The following is a 19,694-nucleotide window of genomic DNA, read 5'->3' on the forward strand; positions in this document are numbered from 1 at the left end:
AGAGGGGAAGGGGGGATTTCAGAACTATAGTCTGTGACGCAAGAAGGGAGTCTAGCCAATAGGAAACCAGGCTAAGATGGATAGAGACCCAGGGAGAGATGGGGGAAAAAAACTAGAGACAAAAATGGAAAAGCAAAACGAAAAAATAACTATTGGAGGCAGAACTTGTAAGGCAACCAAGAATGAAAACCCCTGAGGGGACAACTTTGGGTTTTTTCTCTTCCTTTTTCTCTGTCTTTCCTCTCGCTCTCTCCCTCTTCTCTTGTGTTCTCTCTTTGTCCTCCCTCACTCTTCTCCTCTCCCTTCATCTCTTCTGCCTCCACAAGAACATCATCTTTTCTGTGCCAGCTCTTTCTCTCCTCCTCTTATTTTTTTGGCAAAATAGGCATAAGCACACACGCACGCACTCGAATACACCCACACAGCGCATTGTGTGTGTAAATATTCAAACCAGAGTGACCCTGAAGCTGCTCTTCTTTCTCTGTGTGTGCAAATGTGTGTGTGCGTGTGTGCATATGTGTGTGTGTGTGTGTGTGTGTGTGTGTGTGTGTGTGTGTGTGTGTGTGTGCGTGTGTATATGTGCGCATTTTCTAAAGGGTATTGCATAAGCTGCAGCCTCACCTGGGTGCTACTAATGTAGGGATTAGAGATGAGGAGAGTGAGGATACGAGTGGGAAAGGCGGGAGGAGTGGTGGAGAGGAGACTCCTGCCTGAAATGCCCACTGATGACAACATACTAATGACATACTAAGAACATACTAATGACTCATTATTACTCATACATTATTGACTCATTACCCCAGTTCAAATGCAGACTAAAAACCCATCTGTTTCAATTGGCCTATTCTTTATGAGTGTTTGTTTTACTCTATTTTGTTTTATTTTTTTAGTTTTTCAATCGGTCCATGTGTCTTGTTTTAGAAAGGCGATTTTAAATAAAATGTATTATTATATTATGGTAATGAGCTTTGACGTAGTTCGGCGAAAACCAATTGAAATGTTCATATCTCTGAATGTCCCAGGCTGTCAAGCCAGAGCCATGATTAGCTAAATCAAACATTTGTGTCACGTCCAGAGCGAATAAAGCGAATTCATGGCGAAATTTCTTCAGCTCCCTCCGCTACCAGGCAGTGTAGGTCGCCCTTGGTCTGGATGCAGCATAGGACATGCACGGACGCACGCACACGCACTTCAAACCAAAGCGCACACATGCGCAAACACACACAGACAGACACACACCCACTTCGCTGTGATCCAGCTCATGCACCTCTCCCCCTAAACGCACGCGCACACAATCAATCAATCACAATCAATGCTCTGAACCCAGAATATGAGCTGCTACCCTCTGGCAGGCGATTCAGAGTACCAGTTAAAAACAAGAAAAGGTTTTTGAATAGGTATAGGTTTTCTTTTGTCCCTGTTTCTGTTAACCTACTGAACGCAGGTCGTTAACAATTACCATCCTGTAATGCCATGTATGTGTGTGGTAGGCTGTAGTAGATATGCACCTGAGTATCTCTATGAGGATCTCTATGTATGTATGTATGTATGTATGTATGTATGTATGTATGTATGTATGTATGTATGTATGTATGTATGTATGTATGTATGTATGTATGTATGTATGTATGTATGTATGTATGTATGTATGTATGTATGTATGTATGTATGTATGTATGTATGTATGTATGTATGTATGCATGCATGCGTATTTATTGTTGTTTTTTGTCGTCATGTGTATCAGTGTTGTGTGTATGTGGCAGCTATGCATGTCCAAGACAACTTTCCTTCGGGACCATTAAAAGAATCTTGAATTGTGATGCAGCTAGCTAGTCGTCTTCGATTTTCCACTCCTAAAACAAATCGCAGCTAGAGCCTGTGATGCGTACAGACAGTCCACAAAGCGCAGCAGCAACACGACATGTACTGTACTGTACACATATAAGCACTAAGCACTGGATCAGTATGTACAGCATGCAGCACACAGGCGAGACAAGACCAGCCCACTAATATATCTGAACCACCAGCAGACTAAGCAGCACACTGTAAACAGTGAGATCAGTGGTAAGTCATGATGACTTATACAGTTAATTCATTCTGCTATAAAACCGTGAAAAAAGTGTTGTAACTTGAAATCACAAGTTTACCAGCTGCCTCAGAATTCCATTTTAATTTAAATCCTTGTAAGTTGTGTGAAGCTTTGAATTGAAGCTCTGTGTTTTTTTTAAACACAAACTATTCACAAATTTTCAATTCAAAGCTTCACACTAAAATATCTGCAGCACAAGCAGACTAAACAGCAGAGGTTTAAGGTCAGTTAGGAAAATAAAAAACCTGCTGAATAAGACCCCTTCAAGAGGAGCAGACTGTTAATCATTTATGAGTTGTTTTTTCCCCAAATGTGGCAAATTTAATAAGCTTCTGCAGAAAAAAAAAGTCAAGTCAAGTAAGTAAGTGCAAGTCAAGTAAAGCTTTGCACAGAAAAGACCCCAAGTGTGCGAATGTCTTCTTTTTGTACAGAAACTTCAACTGAATCCTGCACCTTCTAAACAGATGATCCATCACCAAATTCAATAAGCTTGAAACGTCTTGGAAGTCTTAAAGGCAAACTGAGGCTATTAGCTAGTTGGGGCTTTGGAGCGCGACTAACTACATTTCTCAATTGGGACCATGTTGCGGTCATTAAATAACATGCCCCTCGCCTCAAATGGCTTCGTCAACTGTATAAATCTAATAAGAGCACGCAACACTACATTTGAAAAGGTTTGTACGTGGCACAGTGACGGAGAAAGGCAGGGAGAAGAAGAGAGGAGGGGAGAGGGGACACGACGAGGGCTCGTGTGAAACCAACCAGCACTCTCAAAATGTCTAAATCACCTCCTCGCTTCAAATGACTTCATCAACTGTGTAAATCTAATAAGAGCACGCAATACTATATTTGAAAAGGTTTGTACGTTGCAGGCAAGGAGAGGAGAGGAGACAAGACAAGGCTCTCTCAAGGTGTCTGAATAACCTCCTGCACTACACGACACCAGAGCAGACACCCAGTGTAAACACCCTTGAGATGCATTAGGACCTGTAAACCTGCACAGAGCTGTGAGGCTAACCAGGGCTCCCTTTAGAGGCTCTCAGTGCTTCTCAATCTTAGATTACATTGCTTTGGGCAGACGCTTTTTTAACCAAAGCGACTTACAATCGAGGACAATCTTATTGAATAAACACCCCCTGGACCTCATCATAATCCTCCCAGAGCCCCCTGACTGGACCTCACCGTAAGCGTAACAATAGCAAAATAAAATGAAACTAAAGCTTCCCAATTGCAACTAAGTAACGGCCCCTCACAGCTTTATCCTCCCTAACGCCCCCCCTGGGGGGCTGTGGGGCCCCCGGTGAGAAACACTACTTTAGATGCACCAGGGGTATCCGTCTGCCAGAGACCACTGGGAGACATTAAAACTTCACATTCTACGTATAACAATCTATACATTCTATAAATTAAAACAATGCGTTCTAAAACCAGGAGATTCTTAACAAAAATATGCAGTACATTCAACTGGAGCACAAACTTTCATCGCCCCAACATTCCTCCGTGAGGTTCTTGCTGGCTTATCCTCCATGAAGCCACAACACACCGATAGCACAAGACAAACACAGTATATGCTATAGTTCATAGGATGGCAGAGGATCGCCTGTGCTTAAAAGGAGACCGATCTGAATAGGAATATACTGACTAATCTGGGGTGAGTTTCTCAAAAGAGAAGTTGTTAGCCTGTTAGCAACTTTGGTAGTTGCCAATGGGAAAATGCATTGAAAACAACAAAGTAGCTAATGTAGTAAGCAACTTTGGTTTTGAGAAATTCACCCCTGATGGGCATCTCCTTGACCCATATGTGACAACACATTTCAAACTAATGCATGGCTCAGTCACATTATCACACAGTGCTACCTTGAATGGAAATGGAGACACACTTTAGACATTGAAATGTGAAAGCAGTCATCTGTTTAGAGCAAAACAAACGCCTTCCTGACCCCATCATAAGCCTGCCCCCGCCCCCCTTGGTATTAAAAAATAAAATGGACTAATGCCCCCCGGCCATGGCAACTGAGCACCGCCCCTTTTCCGCTGTAATCTTCTGCTCCACCCCCACCCGTGTGTGTGTGTGTGTGTGTGTGTGTGTGTGTGTGTGTGTGTGTGTGAGTGCACGCGAGTGCACGCAAGTGTGTACTGAAGTTTGTTCCTCACCGGCCACCTCCACGATGTCTCCGGGGACGATGTCTCGGGCCTTGATGCGCTGGACGCTCTTCCTGTCCTGCCGGTACACCTTGCCCATCTCCGGCTCGTACTCCTTCAGCGCCTCGATGGCGTTCTCCGCATTGCGCTCCTAAAGAGAGATAAGACACCACAGGGATGGATGGGATTAGCAAAAAACTGTTTTTTTTTAAAAAATGTACAGAGTTGTGGCCCAGCCACGGCTCAATCAGCTGGGCACTCGACTGCTACACTTTGATGGCGTTCTACGCATTGCGCTCCTACCAAAAGAGACAGACCGCGAACATACCACAGTGATGTGAGTAGCACATTTTTGGCTCAATCGGCTGGGCACTCCACTGCTAACTGCAGCGGTGACCCGGGTTCGATTCCGGCCCTGAGGTCATTTGCCGAACCTTTCCCAATCAAAATGAATATAAAAGAAAACAAATCAATTCAATAGTAGAAAAAGTTCATGAAAATAAAACTGAACAATGGGGTAAAAGCCACTACAGCCACCCTGACATCTCCATCAGTAGGTGACGCAGCCTCATGATGCCTGGTGTGCAGCATCGATCTCACACAAAGACAAACACGGACACAGTGTCACGCACACAGTGTCACACACACAGAGTCACACACACAGTGTCACACAGACAGTGTCACGCACAGTGTCACACACACAGACACACACACAGACACACACACAGGGTGGATGTGCAGCATGGATAGCTTGCAGGCGGTGTATTAGATGGGATGCTGGTGGTGGGAGTGTGGGAAGTGGCCAGTCGTGTCGAGAGGGCCTGCCCTGTGCCAAAGCAAACAAACAGCAGAAAATAGCCCCCCCCTTCAGCCTCAACACTGATTGGTGCCGGGTCACTGAGAGCCAGAGACTTACCGGCCGGCCAGCCTCTGACGTTTTGTTACCACAACACATCATGCAGCAAGCACCCCCACCTACAACCCCCACACCTCTCCCATCTCACCCACCCACCCTCTTTCCAGCCAGCCAGCCTGGGAACGCACGCTCATAAAACGGCAAAAGGTCAGATCATGGCACTGCCGCACGCCGCGTGACGCCATTCAATCAGGCTTGGCGTCAGTCCCACTTCAATCCTTCCTTGCGGTGACGGTCCCAAAGTTCCATCCACAGCTCTGTGTCCCCAAGTTCCGGTGTAATTGTGTGTGTGTGTGTGTGTGTGTGTGTGTGTGTGTGTGTGTGTGTGTGTGTGTGTGTGTGTGTGTGTGTGTGTGTGTGTGTGTGTGTGTGTGTGTGTGTGTGTGTGTGTGTGTGACCTTGCAGTGACCTTGTGGAGTGGAAAGGGTCCCTTGGGGGGACACAGAGGGTTAATGGGAGCCTACGGGTCTGTTTGGATTGTGGCTTGATCCACAGCATTGCCTTTCAAAGCTACAGAGAGGGAGGGGGGACCATGCGAATACAGAGCAGGCAGGAGAGCAGCCACGCTACTGCTGACGTCAGGACTGTCATTAGGGTAATGACTCTGGGACTTCACCAGAATTCTATTTTGAAGGTTAAGTGATGCTATTTCTGTAGGCAGACAGATGTGTGCAATGAGTGACTGATTGATATGTTGGATTTGTGCAGTCTTTGTTGTACTTTGTGGCGTCATGCTAGTAAAAATGTGTTTATTATTCAATAGTAAATATTCATGAAAAGATCAAAATTGGGAATAGGCAGGACCGTCTCGATGCACAGCATATTAGCAATACCTACTCCGGCCACAATCCTACAGAGTGCACCTTCAATTATTCTGCAGAAACAGTCTACTACTCCACTCTACCACTTGGGCGACTGAACAAGTGCTGTGGGAGGGACAGGGAGGGGTTAACTGCAACACTCTTCCAAAATCAAAAGAGAGGACCCGGTGTACGACCGGCCAGCCAACTACACTGAGAGTCACTACTACTACTTTGGTTAACAAAAGCCAGGGGGAAATGAAACCGTTGTGTGTCGCAACACGTCCCCACGACGACCAACTGACTCAACAAGCCATGTCCGCTCCAACCATCCGCTTGTCCCACTAACAGTTTCTCTTTTGAAGCGCTACACCAGTGGTTCTCAAACTCTTTTGAACAAACACCCCCTGGACCTCATCCTAAGCTTCCCAACGCCCCCATGACCTCATCCTAAGCTTCCCAACGCCCCCTTGACCTCATCCTAAGCCTGCCAACGCCCCCTTGACCTCATCCTAAGCCTGCCAACGCCCCCTTGACCTCATCCTAAGCCTGCCAACGCCCCCTTGACTTCATCATAAGCCTGCCAACGCACCCTTGACCTCATCATAAGCCCACCAACGCCCCACTTAATATTCAAACATTTTAACGGATAAATAACCCCAGTAACAACTAAGCACCGCCCCCCTCTCAACTGTATCCTTCTCAACACCCCCGCCCTAGAGCTCCTGGGGGGCTGTACCGCCCCCGTTGAGAAACATTAACAGTTTCTCTCTAAGCACTACACAAAAGGACATTATGATGACACTCCACTACTGGGCTAAAGCTGAGAAGTTTCAGGGCCTACAGTTTACTGAAGTGAAGATTTAAGTGTTGCGCACATTCAAAACACAGGTGGAGGAAGAGAAAAAGAGGCATACAACGCTACAATAAAATGTCCTCAGAGTTTGTAGCAGTAGCAAATGTGTGGACATCACATTTACCTCCGCCAAGGAGGTAATGTCTGTCTGTCTGTCTGTCTGTCTGTCTGTCTGTCTGTCTGTCTGTCTGTCTGTCTGTCTGTCTGTCTGTCTGTCTGTCTGTCTGTCTGTCTGTCTGTCTGTCTGTCTGTCTGTCTGTCTGTCTGTCTGTCTGTCTGTCTGTCTGTCTGTCTGTCTGTCTGTCTGTCTGTCTGCAGCATAACTCAAAAACTAATAAACAGATTTGGACGAAACTTTATAGATTTGTTGATAATGACCTAAGGAAAATGTGATTAAATTCTGGTGGTGATTCGTGTCACGAACCGGAACCAGGGGCCTAATTTATCATCAGTTCGTAGAATGTCTTCTAAATTGTGTCTTACGAGTGAAATTTTGAATGTTCGCAAGTACAGAAAAATTATTTGCAATTTCATGTTTCTTCCACTCGCACGCATGGTCTGAGGTGTGCGTAGATTTAGGCACATTTCTACGTTCAGTAACTTACATGTTCATAAATCCCACACTTTGCTCAGAAATGATCGCACGCACGCTTTACGCACAGATCTGTTCCTAAGAATGCTTGATAAATGAGGCCCCAGGACTTTTTAGAAGATTCTTTACCATTGCTGGCCTATATCTAGACGCCCCTAGTGACCAGAAATTGAACTGCGGGGACTCCACAAAAAGAAGGCATGAAGACTTAAGCTAGATTTATGCTTCGCTCGCATAGAATCTGCGTCCGTCCGTTTTCTGTCTATGCGAGTCCACGCCCCCCTCTCAGAGGCTCTGCGCCCGTCGTCTAGCGCCTCGAAAAAATTCTAACTATCCGTCGGACGGACGCGGAGTACGCAGACAAAAAGGCACTATGATTGGTCGTCTCGCTACTTCCTTGTTCTGTTCTTGTGGCAGCGCAATGCCAGTAGTTTGCGAGAGCAGAGCTGTATTCTGTTAAAAACTTTATTAATGCCTTGTGTGTAAATGTGTGTAAATACACGAAGCTAAGCTAAGTAACAAACAATGCATCAGTTGAACACTCGTGGCACAATGCCTGCGGTTTTACTACCGTTCCTCCACCGAATGTAAACACACATCGGCAGAATCAACTGTCTTTACATGCTTGCATTTTCTGCTCGTGAAAACAGACTGGGTATGTCAAATAATGATACCACTGCATTGCCTTTGCAATTTGTGTGAAAATACCTAGCTAACCGGGATAGAAAGCAACATTGCTTAATAATGACCGCAGTGCTTACAATGTAGTGAAAGTAGCCTAATCGCGCAATTTCAAATGTGGCTGGCAACGAGACCTCGGACCTCGCAGATGCATGAATACAAAATTGGTTCGTGGCCACTCCCACGCGACTTTTCACGCTCGCAGTTGCTGAAGTCTAATCTGACCTTTAGGGTGTAAAATAGTTAAATGTTCTATTTAGCAGTTTCCTTGGTGGAGGTCTGCGCTTTCTGAGTGCTTCTAGTTTTTATATATTTTTTAATAAGGCTTCCAGATTACCATCCTTTGTGAAGACCAACACAGAGAGGAGGCAGTACAGCAGTTTGATGTAGGCTGCAGGCTCTCAACAATTAAACCTCCCCCCCGTCCCAGCGTGTATTGGATGCGAAATCAATGAGGCTAACGGCAGCATGGTGACGGAAACATTTGGCACACCGACCCGTAGTCAATGATCCACCACCACTTAGACAACAAAGAGGAGAGAGCAAATAAATACTAATAAAAGCCGACAGAAACGGCACAACGTGTAGACGTGCCATCAGGAGGATACTCTGCGGCAGGGCAGGGGGGTGGAGGGTAAGGGGCCAAGCGTAGAACCACATCCACAGCCAAAAGCTCCATTCAGAAACCTCTTCCATCACAAAAAAGGGTGGGAAGTGGAGTGCAGTTTGGGCAATACCCAAAAATCAGACAGGAAACTAATAATAGCCTTAACTCATTCTTCAACTCACTGGTGCAGGGACATTCGGGGGCCATTGCACACAGTAAGGAAATTGCTTCAGAGTGAAATAGGAATTGATGCCAACGGGCGATGGGCTGTCTGGGCAGCAGCCTTGTAACAGGCAGACTGTTTCTGCTCTCCATGGCCTACTACAGTTATCCTGAGTGTTGTAACAGGCAGACTGGTTCTGCTCTCCATTGTCTACAGTCAACCTAAGTGTAGGGCTGCACAATATATCGAAAATGTATCGATATTGCGCTATCACAGCTTGCAATACACGGACTACGAAAGTTACGCACATATCGCAAAACGTTTTTAATTTTCAATAATAGCAAATTTGGTGAATTTGTTTTCAAAAATGTATTAAAATGCAGACATTAAGTTGATGCTGTTTATTAGCCATGCTTTTTCCTAATAAAAAATAATGTTGGAAATAAAACATTGCTCTCAGCTGTTTTCTACATGAAAAAGTGTAGAATGGCATGTTATCGTGCATCACATATTTTTCTAATATCGTGCAGCCCTACCTGAGTGCACACTTTACCTCCTCTGGTCCGTCTGGGATCTTAACCCATTTAAGTCTAAGGCACCTGCAAAAAAAACACCTGCTGAGTGCCTAAGCCCTTTTTGGGAAAAGCTGCCCTCAACCTATAAAAACCTAAATATCTCAGCCTCCAAAAGCACATAAAAATATGAAGTGCATTTAAAAGCTAAGGCCATCATCTTGCATTAGAATTAGGGGTCGACCGATACAGGTTTTTTAATGGCTGATGCGATACAGATTTATTTTTCATCACCCTTGGACGATACGCGATTTCCGATACCCGATACTTGGGGATATGGGTTAAAAAAAAGGTTAAAAAATGACAAATATTCCAGGTCTCAAGTTAAAAATAAACATTCCTTTAACATTATCAAATTCAGGTAGAACTTGTAACATTTAAACACCCACTCTAACAAATCAAGTAATGTCTCACAATCAAGTAATAAAAAAATTAAGTGTCTTGGTGCTTTTATATATATCGGTCGATCCTTAATTACAATGTGTTCATTCAGCTCTTACATACCACTATTTTTAATGAAAACCTAAAACCTCAAGAGCCTGAATGCAGTGTCTATGTTCCTCCAGGCCCCCTCATATGCCATCTTCAAATGGCAGCACATACAAGTCAAGTCAAGTTGGTTTTATTGTCGATTTCTTTACATGCACTGGTCATACAAAGAATTTGAAATTTCGTTTCTTGCTTTCCCATGCAGACATAGACTAATCTAGGTAAGGACATAGACAGTACTCATACATGGACATACACTACATTGATGATGACTTGGCCTTTTCTAATTCAATACTCACCTTTTATTACCAGAGTATTGACATCGCAAACCAAAACTGCAATTGGTCACACAACTCTCGATTACATTACACATTACACGACTGCCGTAGCAAGCATATGGTCAAGTACAAGACCTATGCATACCATACACACAGTCTAAACTAATACAACTTGGGCTAAACGGGCTAAACGTGCCACCAAGTTGTAAGCTTAGAGAAATAAAGGATGGTTTAATCATCCCGCCACTGTAATACTCACTGCAAAAAAAGATAACTACCATATTTCAACACCACTATGACAGCACACATGGCATTTGGTAATAATACGACTTGGTCATTGGACATTCTGGTAACAGTCAAGTTAAAACAGGCGTAGTGTCTTAAGGGGTTGGATGGTTCAATCACGGCCAGGAAAGCCCAGAGACCGTTAGCTGGATGGTCACACCAGGTAACTCTAGAGCAGCCATCGGTGCCAAGTTGGCCACTACTAGTGCCGTTTATAGGGCTCTACAACCGTCCTCAGGCAGTTAACGCCTGACTTTAAGATCAAGCCTCGACAGGCTAGCAGCAACACCCCCCATTCACTGAGCGCTTGGCCAAGCTTTCACACCAAACATGCCATGCCAACAGCATACCAAGTGTATAAAACAAGGGCACACAGCTCAGCTCAATTCAGTTTAGTTCAGTTCATCTGGAGGCCAACGCTACCTTTGTAACATCTTCAGATGGTCTGGTTGCCCAGAGACTGGGCACATAAGATTCGTGAGGAGAGGCTTTACAACATCCTAAATCTTTTGATGAGCCAGTTCTAGAACCTACTGGCTCTGCCCAGGGACCACATATGTAATTTAGCTTTGTAGCTCACTCTGGTAATGGAACTGTCCTGTACATTGTCCCTGTCAAATAAACTAAACTCAACTGGAGATGAGAGGAGGGGAAAGGTATGGTAGGGGGGGCTACTGTACCCTACCACAACTTGTGATTTACAGAGACCGCAGGCTTTTTAAAAAAAAAGTATTTGGGGCTTTTTGGCCTTTATTATGACAGGAGAGTATGAAAGGAGACCGGAAACTATTGTGAGAGAAAGATGGGGTAGGGCACTTAGCGCACAGCGCTGCGCCACAGCACCTGCCCCCAGAGACCCCATCCTGAACAACAGTGTAGTCTGCCGTTACCAGCACTGGAGTGGGGTACCATTGGAGGTAGCGTTCAGAAGACAAAGAGGGTAAATGGGGATGGCATCGTGCAGTTGGCTAAGGCACTGGTATCACACAGACGGGAAACCCGGGCTTGAGTATGACTACCGCAGATCATTCATTTCCCCAATCTTCTTACCCCATCTCTCTGCTAACAACCAAGTCCTTGCGCATCATATAAGTAAAGCCTAAAATAAACATCACTTCCAAAACGACTTGGTGTGTGAAAATGTTTGGAATGAAGAGAGCTGAAGGCCCTGACGTGGCTTGGCGGTGGGGCCCTGTGCGGCTGGCCCGGGTTCAATTCCTGGCCAGGGTCCTTTGCCGGTCCTTCCCTGTATCTCTCCCTACTCGCTTTCTATCACTGTCTTCACAAAAACAAAACAAAAAAGGAGAGCTGAAGCACCTCCTGAACTAACTGATTGCCTTAATGCCCAAATAAACCTTAAAAGCAGCATGAGTGACCAAAAGAAATGCACAGCAGGCAGCCAGAAAAGGAAATGTGGTCAGACCATTTTCAGCTGTTGCCTCTCCACCTCCCAGACTTCTGATTCGTACTACATGTCTTATTTGATCCAAGCTCTTGTTTTGATTCAGGCCTCTCCAGAGCTCTGTGTCAGATTGCCGTTGGCAAGTACTGAGCGCCATAACCTCTGAAAACTATTTTTGGGGGGAAAAGCCAGAGACTGTTCCCTCCCTTTGCAAACTTTCATCCAGACTTCACAGAGAAAAAAAACAGAATGGCCTCTGTGCACCCAGTCCCCACACGGCATCCCTCTCAGAGCTAAAAAAAAACAACAACAATGTGGGCCAATTCTGAAAATACCTGGGGCAAATTGAGTTGTGCACTTTGTTTTTCACCCAGTGAAGACAACCTAAGTGAATCTGCCACCTATGTCTAATTGGAAGCACTGAACATTGGGATCACGCAAGAAACTTGAACAAAACATGATGGAAAACAGCTTTTCCCAGCACTTCTGTGCAAGCGTGTTTGAGATAATCAAGTGTGTGTGTGTGTGTGTGTGTGTGTGTGTGTGTGTGTGTGTGTGTGTGTGTGTGTGTGTGTGTGTGTGTGTGTGTGTGTGTGTGTGGCGTCTCCAGAGGACTCTGTATAGGCTGTCCCCCTTAATGAATGTGGACCAAAGCTAAAATAAGTCCACAGCCCACAAACTGGGCCACGGGTCTGATATGAGGGCTTCCATGGCTGAGGAGGTATATAGGCTCTCATCTCCACTGAGAGTTCTGTATGTGTGAGTGTGTATGTGTGTGTGTCTCTGTGTGTGTGTGTGTGTGTGTGTGTATGTGTGAGTGTGTATGTGTGTGTGTATAAATGTGTTTAAAACGTGTGAAAGAACATGTGCGCGTGTCTGTGTTAACGTGTTTGAACGTGTGTGTTCGAGTGCGTAATAGAGTAGACTAATGGGACTGCTCATCTATCTTCAGCCTATTGCCTAACATTTTCAAGTTTAGCTGGTAAAAACACTCCACAATAGAAAGGGATAGGAGAGCCCGGAGGTGTTTTGTCTCTTTCTCTCTCTGAACTCAGGAGGGATTTTATTTGCAAAGGCACAACTTGTTTACACTTGGGCCCAAATGTGGCTGGAATTCAAACTCCAGCTGGAAAAAAAATAACAAAAAAACCAATCACCCACACACACCGGGGTCAAACATTGCTCAAAGGAATTTGGAGTGCATGAAGATGTGAGTAGTTCTGGAACTCAGCCAGAACTTCCAGATATGTGTTCTAGAATTACCCTGGTTTCCTCAGCCAGCACCCATGGCCTCATCTGCCATTTCACACTCCAGGAACGAGGAGGAACGTAGCTCATTGCACGCCTCACGCACCAAAGGCCAAAACATTAACAGGAGGAGCATTAGCTACATGACTAATAACTACACAACAATCACATGACATTAGGAGGTGAATATGTACTGGAGTTGGGAAAGGGGAGGTGGATGGGAGCCTGAGAGTGGGAAAGGGAGTTATGTTGGACTGGACTTGTAACCCGAAGTCAACCAGTGACTCACATGAGGAAGACAAGGGGGAACACACACGCACACACACTTTTCAGAAACAAGAGTCCTATTTTAAGCTTCTGCGGCACCATACTAACAGCCAAAGGCTATGTGGTTCCCAGTGTAGAGTTCTCCCAGCTCCAGTGTCTGCAGGCCGGCGGGCCCAGTGGCCTGCTGTAGTTTAGATGGCTAACAGCTGGCACCGCTTGGCCTTGCCTGAATTAAGACGACAGGAGAGGAGAGGAGAGGAGAGGAGTCTCAGCCCTCCCAAACCCTCCTAAGAGGAGAGAAGAGGAGTCTCACTCCGCCCAAACCCTCCTAAATCAAATCAGAATTCATAGAGGCACAGCAGCAGCAGCAGCAGCAGCAGCAGCAGCAGCAGCAGCGACGGTCTGCAACCTGTAAGCCCTGCTGATGGAAAGGGGAGGGGGTTGTTTATTGACTCGTTGTTTTGAATGTAGGAAGTCAGACACTCCGATCTCCATCTCAGGAAAGTACCATAGAACGAGTACTCAGATTGGAGCTGACAGCTCAGTGCAGCACAACACCACACAGCACAGCACAGAATACACTTGCTGATACAGCAATGCTGGGGAGAGGATGACTGCAGAGGTGGTCCGGTCCGGTCCGGGGTGGACAGACCAGCGTTATACAAGCCCCTCATCTCAAACCCCCCACCCCCCACGCGCTGACCAGCGTTACACAAGCCCCTCATCTCAAACCCCCCCCGCCACCCCCCACCCCACGCGCTGACCAGCGTTATACAAGCCCCTCATCTCAACCCCCCCCCGATCCAGAACAGCTCTACTGTGATTCACCGCACACAGCACAACTGCCTGCTCTGCTGTCCGTCCGCTTTGACAACACTGGCCTCGCTCCAACACAAGCACACAAGAGGCAGAGTGGTCGGATACCACTAGTCATCCGTTTGTGTGCCGTGAGCACGTACCCCTCAGCACCCCTACCACACCCACACCACACCCACACATTCATCCTTAGTCACTAAGCCGCTCCTCTACACACTAGCGCCTGAAGTCAGGCCTGGGTAACAGCAATCTAGTCAATTAAAAGGAGATGTAGTAGGACTGAGTGGGACGACTGAGAAAAGGATTGTGTGTGTGTGTGTGTGTGTGTGCTCGTTCGTGTGTGTGTGTGAGAGAGCGCGAGAGAGAGAGCGAGAGAGTGAGCGGGGGGGGTAGAGACAAAGCGAAAGGGAGAGAGAGAGAGAGAGCGACCTGCCAGTGTTGGCTCATCTCTGAGATACAGGTGCCTTGAATCATCACTTCAACCACAGCTCTTATGCAACCATTTGCATGCAGATTCCTGAGCCAAAATAAACAGGCACACACACACACACACCACCCGGATAATGCACCAATATTCTCACACAGGGGTGAGGTGAGTGGAGTCTGTGTGTGTGTGTGTAAGAAACATGACAAGTGCCAGTTAAATGTAATGTAATGGAGTGAAAAGAAGTGGAGTCTGTGTGTGTGAGTTTGTGTGTGTGTGTGTGTGTGTGTGTGCGTGAGTTTGTGTGTGTGTGTGTGTGTGTGTGTGTGTGTGTGTGTGTGTGTGTGTGTGTGTGTGTGTGTGTGTGTGTGTGAGTGTGTGAGTGTAGAAGAAACACAACAAAAGCGTCAGCCAAATGTAATGTAATGTGGAATGAAGAGATGTGGAATGAAGAGGAGTCTGTGTGTGTGTGTGTGTGTGTGTGTGTGTGTGTGTGTGTGTGTGTGTGTGTGTGTGTGTGTGTGTGTGTGTGTGTGTGTGTGAGTGTGTGTGTGTGTGTAGAAGAAACACAACAAAAGCGTCAGCCAAATGTAATGTAATGTGGAATGAAGAGATGTGGAATGAAGGAGTCTGTGTGTGTGTGTGTGTGTGTGCTCGCACGTGCGCATTTGCACATGAGAAACATGACACTCACCTGCCAGACCCCGACGATGGCGTTAGCGATGAGGATGAGGAGGATGACGAAGGGCTCCACGAAGGCTGTGATGGTCTCCTCCCCCTCCTCGAACCACGCCAGCACCTGCAGGGACAAGCACAAACACATCAACAACCACAGTTAACTCAAGAAAATGAGGACTCCAGGCTCTTCTATTAGACGATGTACTTCTTAACTTAACCTGGTTTACTCCTGAACCAGCTTTGAAGTATAGGGCCCAGGTTGTTGAAACAGACACAACACTCATGTTTTACTATTGTGTGAGAGTGGGTATTCTTAAAATGGATTTTTGGCGCCCTATACGAAGACACACATGCATGCAGGGTTTCCCCCAGCACTTTATTGCTAAGGTGGCTACCTGGACAAGAACCACCAACCACCTAGACTTTCAGATCATATTTCAAATGAAACTGCACAACACATCATATCCACTGATGATGGTGACTTGTTTCTGATGCTGACTAACACCCCACCACCTTAACTAACAAAAATTCTGCTTGTATGTTAAGTGTACGCATCTATCCCCCCCACACCACCACCACCACCAGCACCACCACCAAGGGTAAAGCTACATTTCACATCACTCCGGCTTACGCAAGCCTTCAGATGGCCAAGTATTTAACACACCACCAAGCTTTAAAACCAAAACTTTTAACATCAATCGAGCCTTTTAACCAAAAAAATGCATGTTGTATCCAGCAGTGAAGGAACACATTACCGGTAAATTGACTGCCTCATTTTTGAAGCTCGCTCAGATCATAAAGGGTTTAGAAAAACAATGTAGAAAGAACTATTTGAGCGCTGACAACAAATTTCAATGTCTAGACAACCATGTTAATTTTTTGTTCTACGCTTTTTCCTGGCCTCCCCAACAAGAGAGCTGCGCGGCGTCTGATGAGCTGCAAGATAAAAGCATGCCGGCATCAAACAAAGACCCCCAGGGGACAAGGAGGGAAAAAACGGATGAGGGAAAAAACAAAAAAAAACACACTGCGCAGCGCAGGGGAGAAATGACTTTGCAGTTTGCTTGTTTTTTGTTTTTTTTCTAGTCCTTGTCGTCGTCTGTGCCTATCGCACGCAGCACAGCCAGCGAGAGGGGATGTGATATCAAAGCGCGCCCCTTAACGAAGCTCTGCATCTGCCGTGGTGGTGTAATTGGAGGCCGGAGCTGACCCCCGCGTCGCCGAGGCTGTGTCAGCGTGGGGCCTGTCACCACCAGGGCGCCGTGTCCTGCCTGTAACCCCCTGCTGCCGCCAACCGCTAGCCTCAACACCCCCCACCCCCAAACTGCCAACCTCGTCCCCTACTACTCCCACACACACACACACACAAACCACCCCACCACCAACCCCTACTCCCTAAACCCCTACTCGCTTCCCTGCTGCCAAGCTCCTTTCACCACTTCCTCTCACCTCACCCCATCACGTCGTCACACCAACACACACACACACCCCCCCTGCCAGCCCTTGTCAGCGGGCACAGCGAGGCCCCGCCATGTTTAATTCATGACGCCCCCCCTCCCCCGCTCCCTTGGTCTCTGCCAGTCGCCCGCCCTCTACCCGCGCCGGAGAGACAGGAAGGACACCGCACCGCACCCGCCAGGTGGCCGAGGAAGGAGAAGGAGAAGGGAAGGGCAGCTTTATGGGATTCAGGGCGCGGCTCCGTAGCTATCTGCGCGTGCCTGTGTGTGTGTGTGTGTGTGTGCGTGCGTGCGTGTGTGCGTGCGTGCGTCGACCAAGGCTGGAGGTCACCCTTAAGCCATAGTAAACACAACAGACTGCTGGGAAGGGAGGAACAGAGGAAAGAAGGAAAGAACAAAACTACGCTTCCCAACAATACTGCAACTCCAACCTACCCTGGGAAATCCCATGCTGCTTTGCACAATCATTTCCGATCTGAAACAAGACAGCATGGAATTTACCCCACAGCGAGGGTACCAGATCTTGGGCTCCAATCACAGAGCTTTTGAATAGATACAACTGACACAATTGGCTATGTGCTACCTATATGCCCATTGACGCACTCGCAACACCCAATAAACAGCCATGGGCATTGGTAGCCTCCAGCCTCTCAACTGTGAGATCATCTGGTGTTAACCAGGAAGCTCCAATCTGTATCGGCTGAGAATCAAAGCCCCTTTTTGAAAATGCCCCGTGTGATAACACTCACTGTCGACACTGCACTAAGCAGCACTGCACAGCACGCATAAAAACAGAGTGACAAGGCAGCGGAGTCTGACGAATGGTGAGATTTGGTGGTGCTTTAAGACACAGTAAAACAAGCCTCTTAGCAGCAGAGCAGAGAGAGGACTTGGCCTTCTGACAGCTCTCTCGCTCAGCTCCGTGAGGCTCGTAGAGGTTGACCTCATTCCTGGCCCGTGGTGGACAAGTTCAACCACACTTGCTGCCAAGGTGGACCCAGCCACTCAAGCAAAAGACAAAAAAAACCTCAAGCGGGCACACAACATGGGTAAGTGATTTGGGCAGAGACAGGGACCATGATCTGGTCCGTCCGGTGAGGGTAGACTCCATGCTGTCCTTCATACCGGAACGATTGTGCAAAGCAGCAAAGAATTTGTCAGGATAAGCAAGACTTGGATTCAAGCAAAAACTTCATAAGAGGAAGAGTATGAACGACCCCTGTTGGGTCGAAACGTTGTATGACTTGAATATATTTTCAAAGCGGAGCTACAATGTGCAGACTTCTAGTCTTTCCACTATTCAAGCAAAAACTGCCATAAAGTAAACCATTCATGAAGGTGACGCGATGTGTGGCCTACTAAGAGATGCCGGCCTAGTCATTTCCATACATCCTCTTTTTCTCTTCACTGTCTACACCAGCGCCACTTGTTTCAGAGAAAACCAGACCAACGAACAGAGTCGTTACACAACCAGAGCGCGGCCACAGCCTCTTCATGATGAAACTACGAGCCCATGTTACCTCATCCACGCTCATCAGAGCGCAAATTGTTCTCACAGGGACAGCCCATGTTCCTACTGTCATGGGATTCAAGGAAGGTGTAGTGGGGAAATTAATAAATAAATAAAATGTCAGATCCCACCATGCCTGTTTTTTTCATCCCCCGAGATTATCATCCATTTCTCTCTTTATATATATATATCTCTCCCTCTCGCTCTCTATCCATCCCTCTCGCTCTCTATCCATCTCTCTCTCTCTCTCATGGGACTTGATGCATCTCTCTCTCTTTATCAATCCATCTCTCCCACTCCCACTCTTTCTCTCTCTGATGGGACTTGATGCAACGATGAGTCAAACGCTCTTGTCAATCATGCTCTTGGCCGGCTGACCAATCGGCTGCGGTGACGGCCATATATACGGACAACACTTATCTCCCATGAGTCACGGACTATATTAAAAGACGTGAATGCGAAAAGACGATAGCAGGGTATGGGGCGTTAATTATTCAAGCAAAAAAAAAAATACCACTTTGTTTGTTCGTTATCATGAATTATTCTAACACATCACGGTATGCACTTGTTGGGAGGGGGAGAAAGATTTAAATATAACTTTAAACCATTAATCAGCAATTATCCTCTCTGCAACCATTCTACGACTTTACTTCATTATGGCCTAGTCCAGTTAGATTACCAACACAACACGAGAAGCTGATTTCACTTGCAAAACACGTCTTTTTCTGTCCCGTCCCCACCCCTCTTGACAATTAGGCCTCCTCAGGGACGTGATCTGGGCTAGATCTTGAAACGTGACGTGTGACACATAAACTCTGCTCTTCCTGCTGCCACTCCGTGATAACCTACTTTCAAAAGGAGCAGCTAAATCAAAGCCCTCAACACGAGAAAAAAAAAATCAGCCCTCAAGAATCTGACTTCTTTCGTCATTTGCAACAAAAAAAATAAGGAAAACCCTGATCGTGAAGACAACAAGAGTTACTGTTGTCAACCTGGCACAAAAGGGTTGGCAACACAGGGCTGGCTGGCTGGATGGATCTAAACCACAAAGAGCTCAAATGATCAATCAGCTTAAATATGCCGTAGCTTTTACAGGGGTATTCATTCGTCTTGTGTGCTGTGCGTACAGACTGTGCAGGGCAGACACACACTTAAAAGGTAGTGTGGCGTTTAGCAGGCTGCTAAGTCAAAGTGCTGACTTGAAAAGATGCAGACTCCCTGAGGAGGGGAGGGGGGCGAGGCGAGGGGAGGTGAGGCGAGGGGGCTCAGAGGCAAACAAGGGAACGTGGGAGACGGAGAAAGAGTCGCAGGGAAGGGAATGGTCCAAGCAACACTTTCAAACACTCTCCTCCTTGCATCCACAACGTTGGCTGCCATTCTTTCCCCTGTGCACACGCAGAGCATGTTCATGGGCAAACTATC

At 46.7% G+C, this 19,694-nt stretch overlaps 1 protein-coding gene across 1 annotated transcript in view; it reads right to left on the reverse strand.

Annotated features, from left to right (window-relative positions):
- Window positions 1–19,694, reverse strand: part of atp2a2b (ATPase sarcoplasmic/endoplasmic reticulum Ca2+ transporting 2b) — a 77,844-nt gene that overhangs the window by 53,588 nt on the left and 4,562 nt on the right. Inside the window, exons 5-6 of the mRNA XM_063210235.1 lie at window positions 15,322–15,426; window positions 4,244–4,382 (exon numbers count right to left, since the gene is read on the reverse strand). Coding sequence (XP_063066305.1) covers window positions 4,244–4,382; window positions 15,322–15,426 — 244 coding nt within the window. The remainder of the gene's footprint in view (window positions 1–4,243; window positions 4,383–15,321; window positions 15,427–19,694) is intronic.

This window comes from Engraulis encrasicolus, chromosome 11 (assembly GCF_034702125.1).
Source record: "Engraulis encrasicolus isolate BLACKSEA-1 chromosome 11, IST_EnEncr_1.0, whole genome shotgun sequence".
Lineage (NCBI taxonomy): Eukaryota > Metazoa > Chordata > Actinopteri > Clupeiformes > Engraulidae > Engraulis > Engraulis encrasicolus.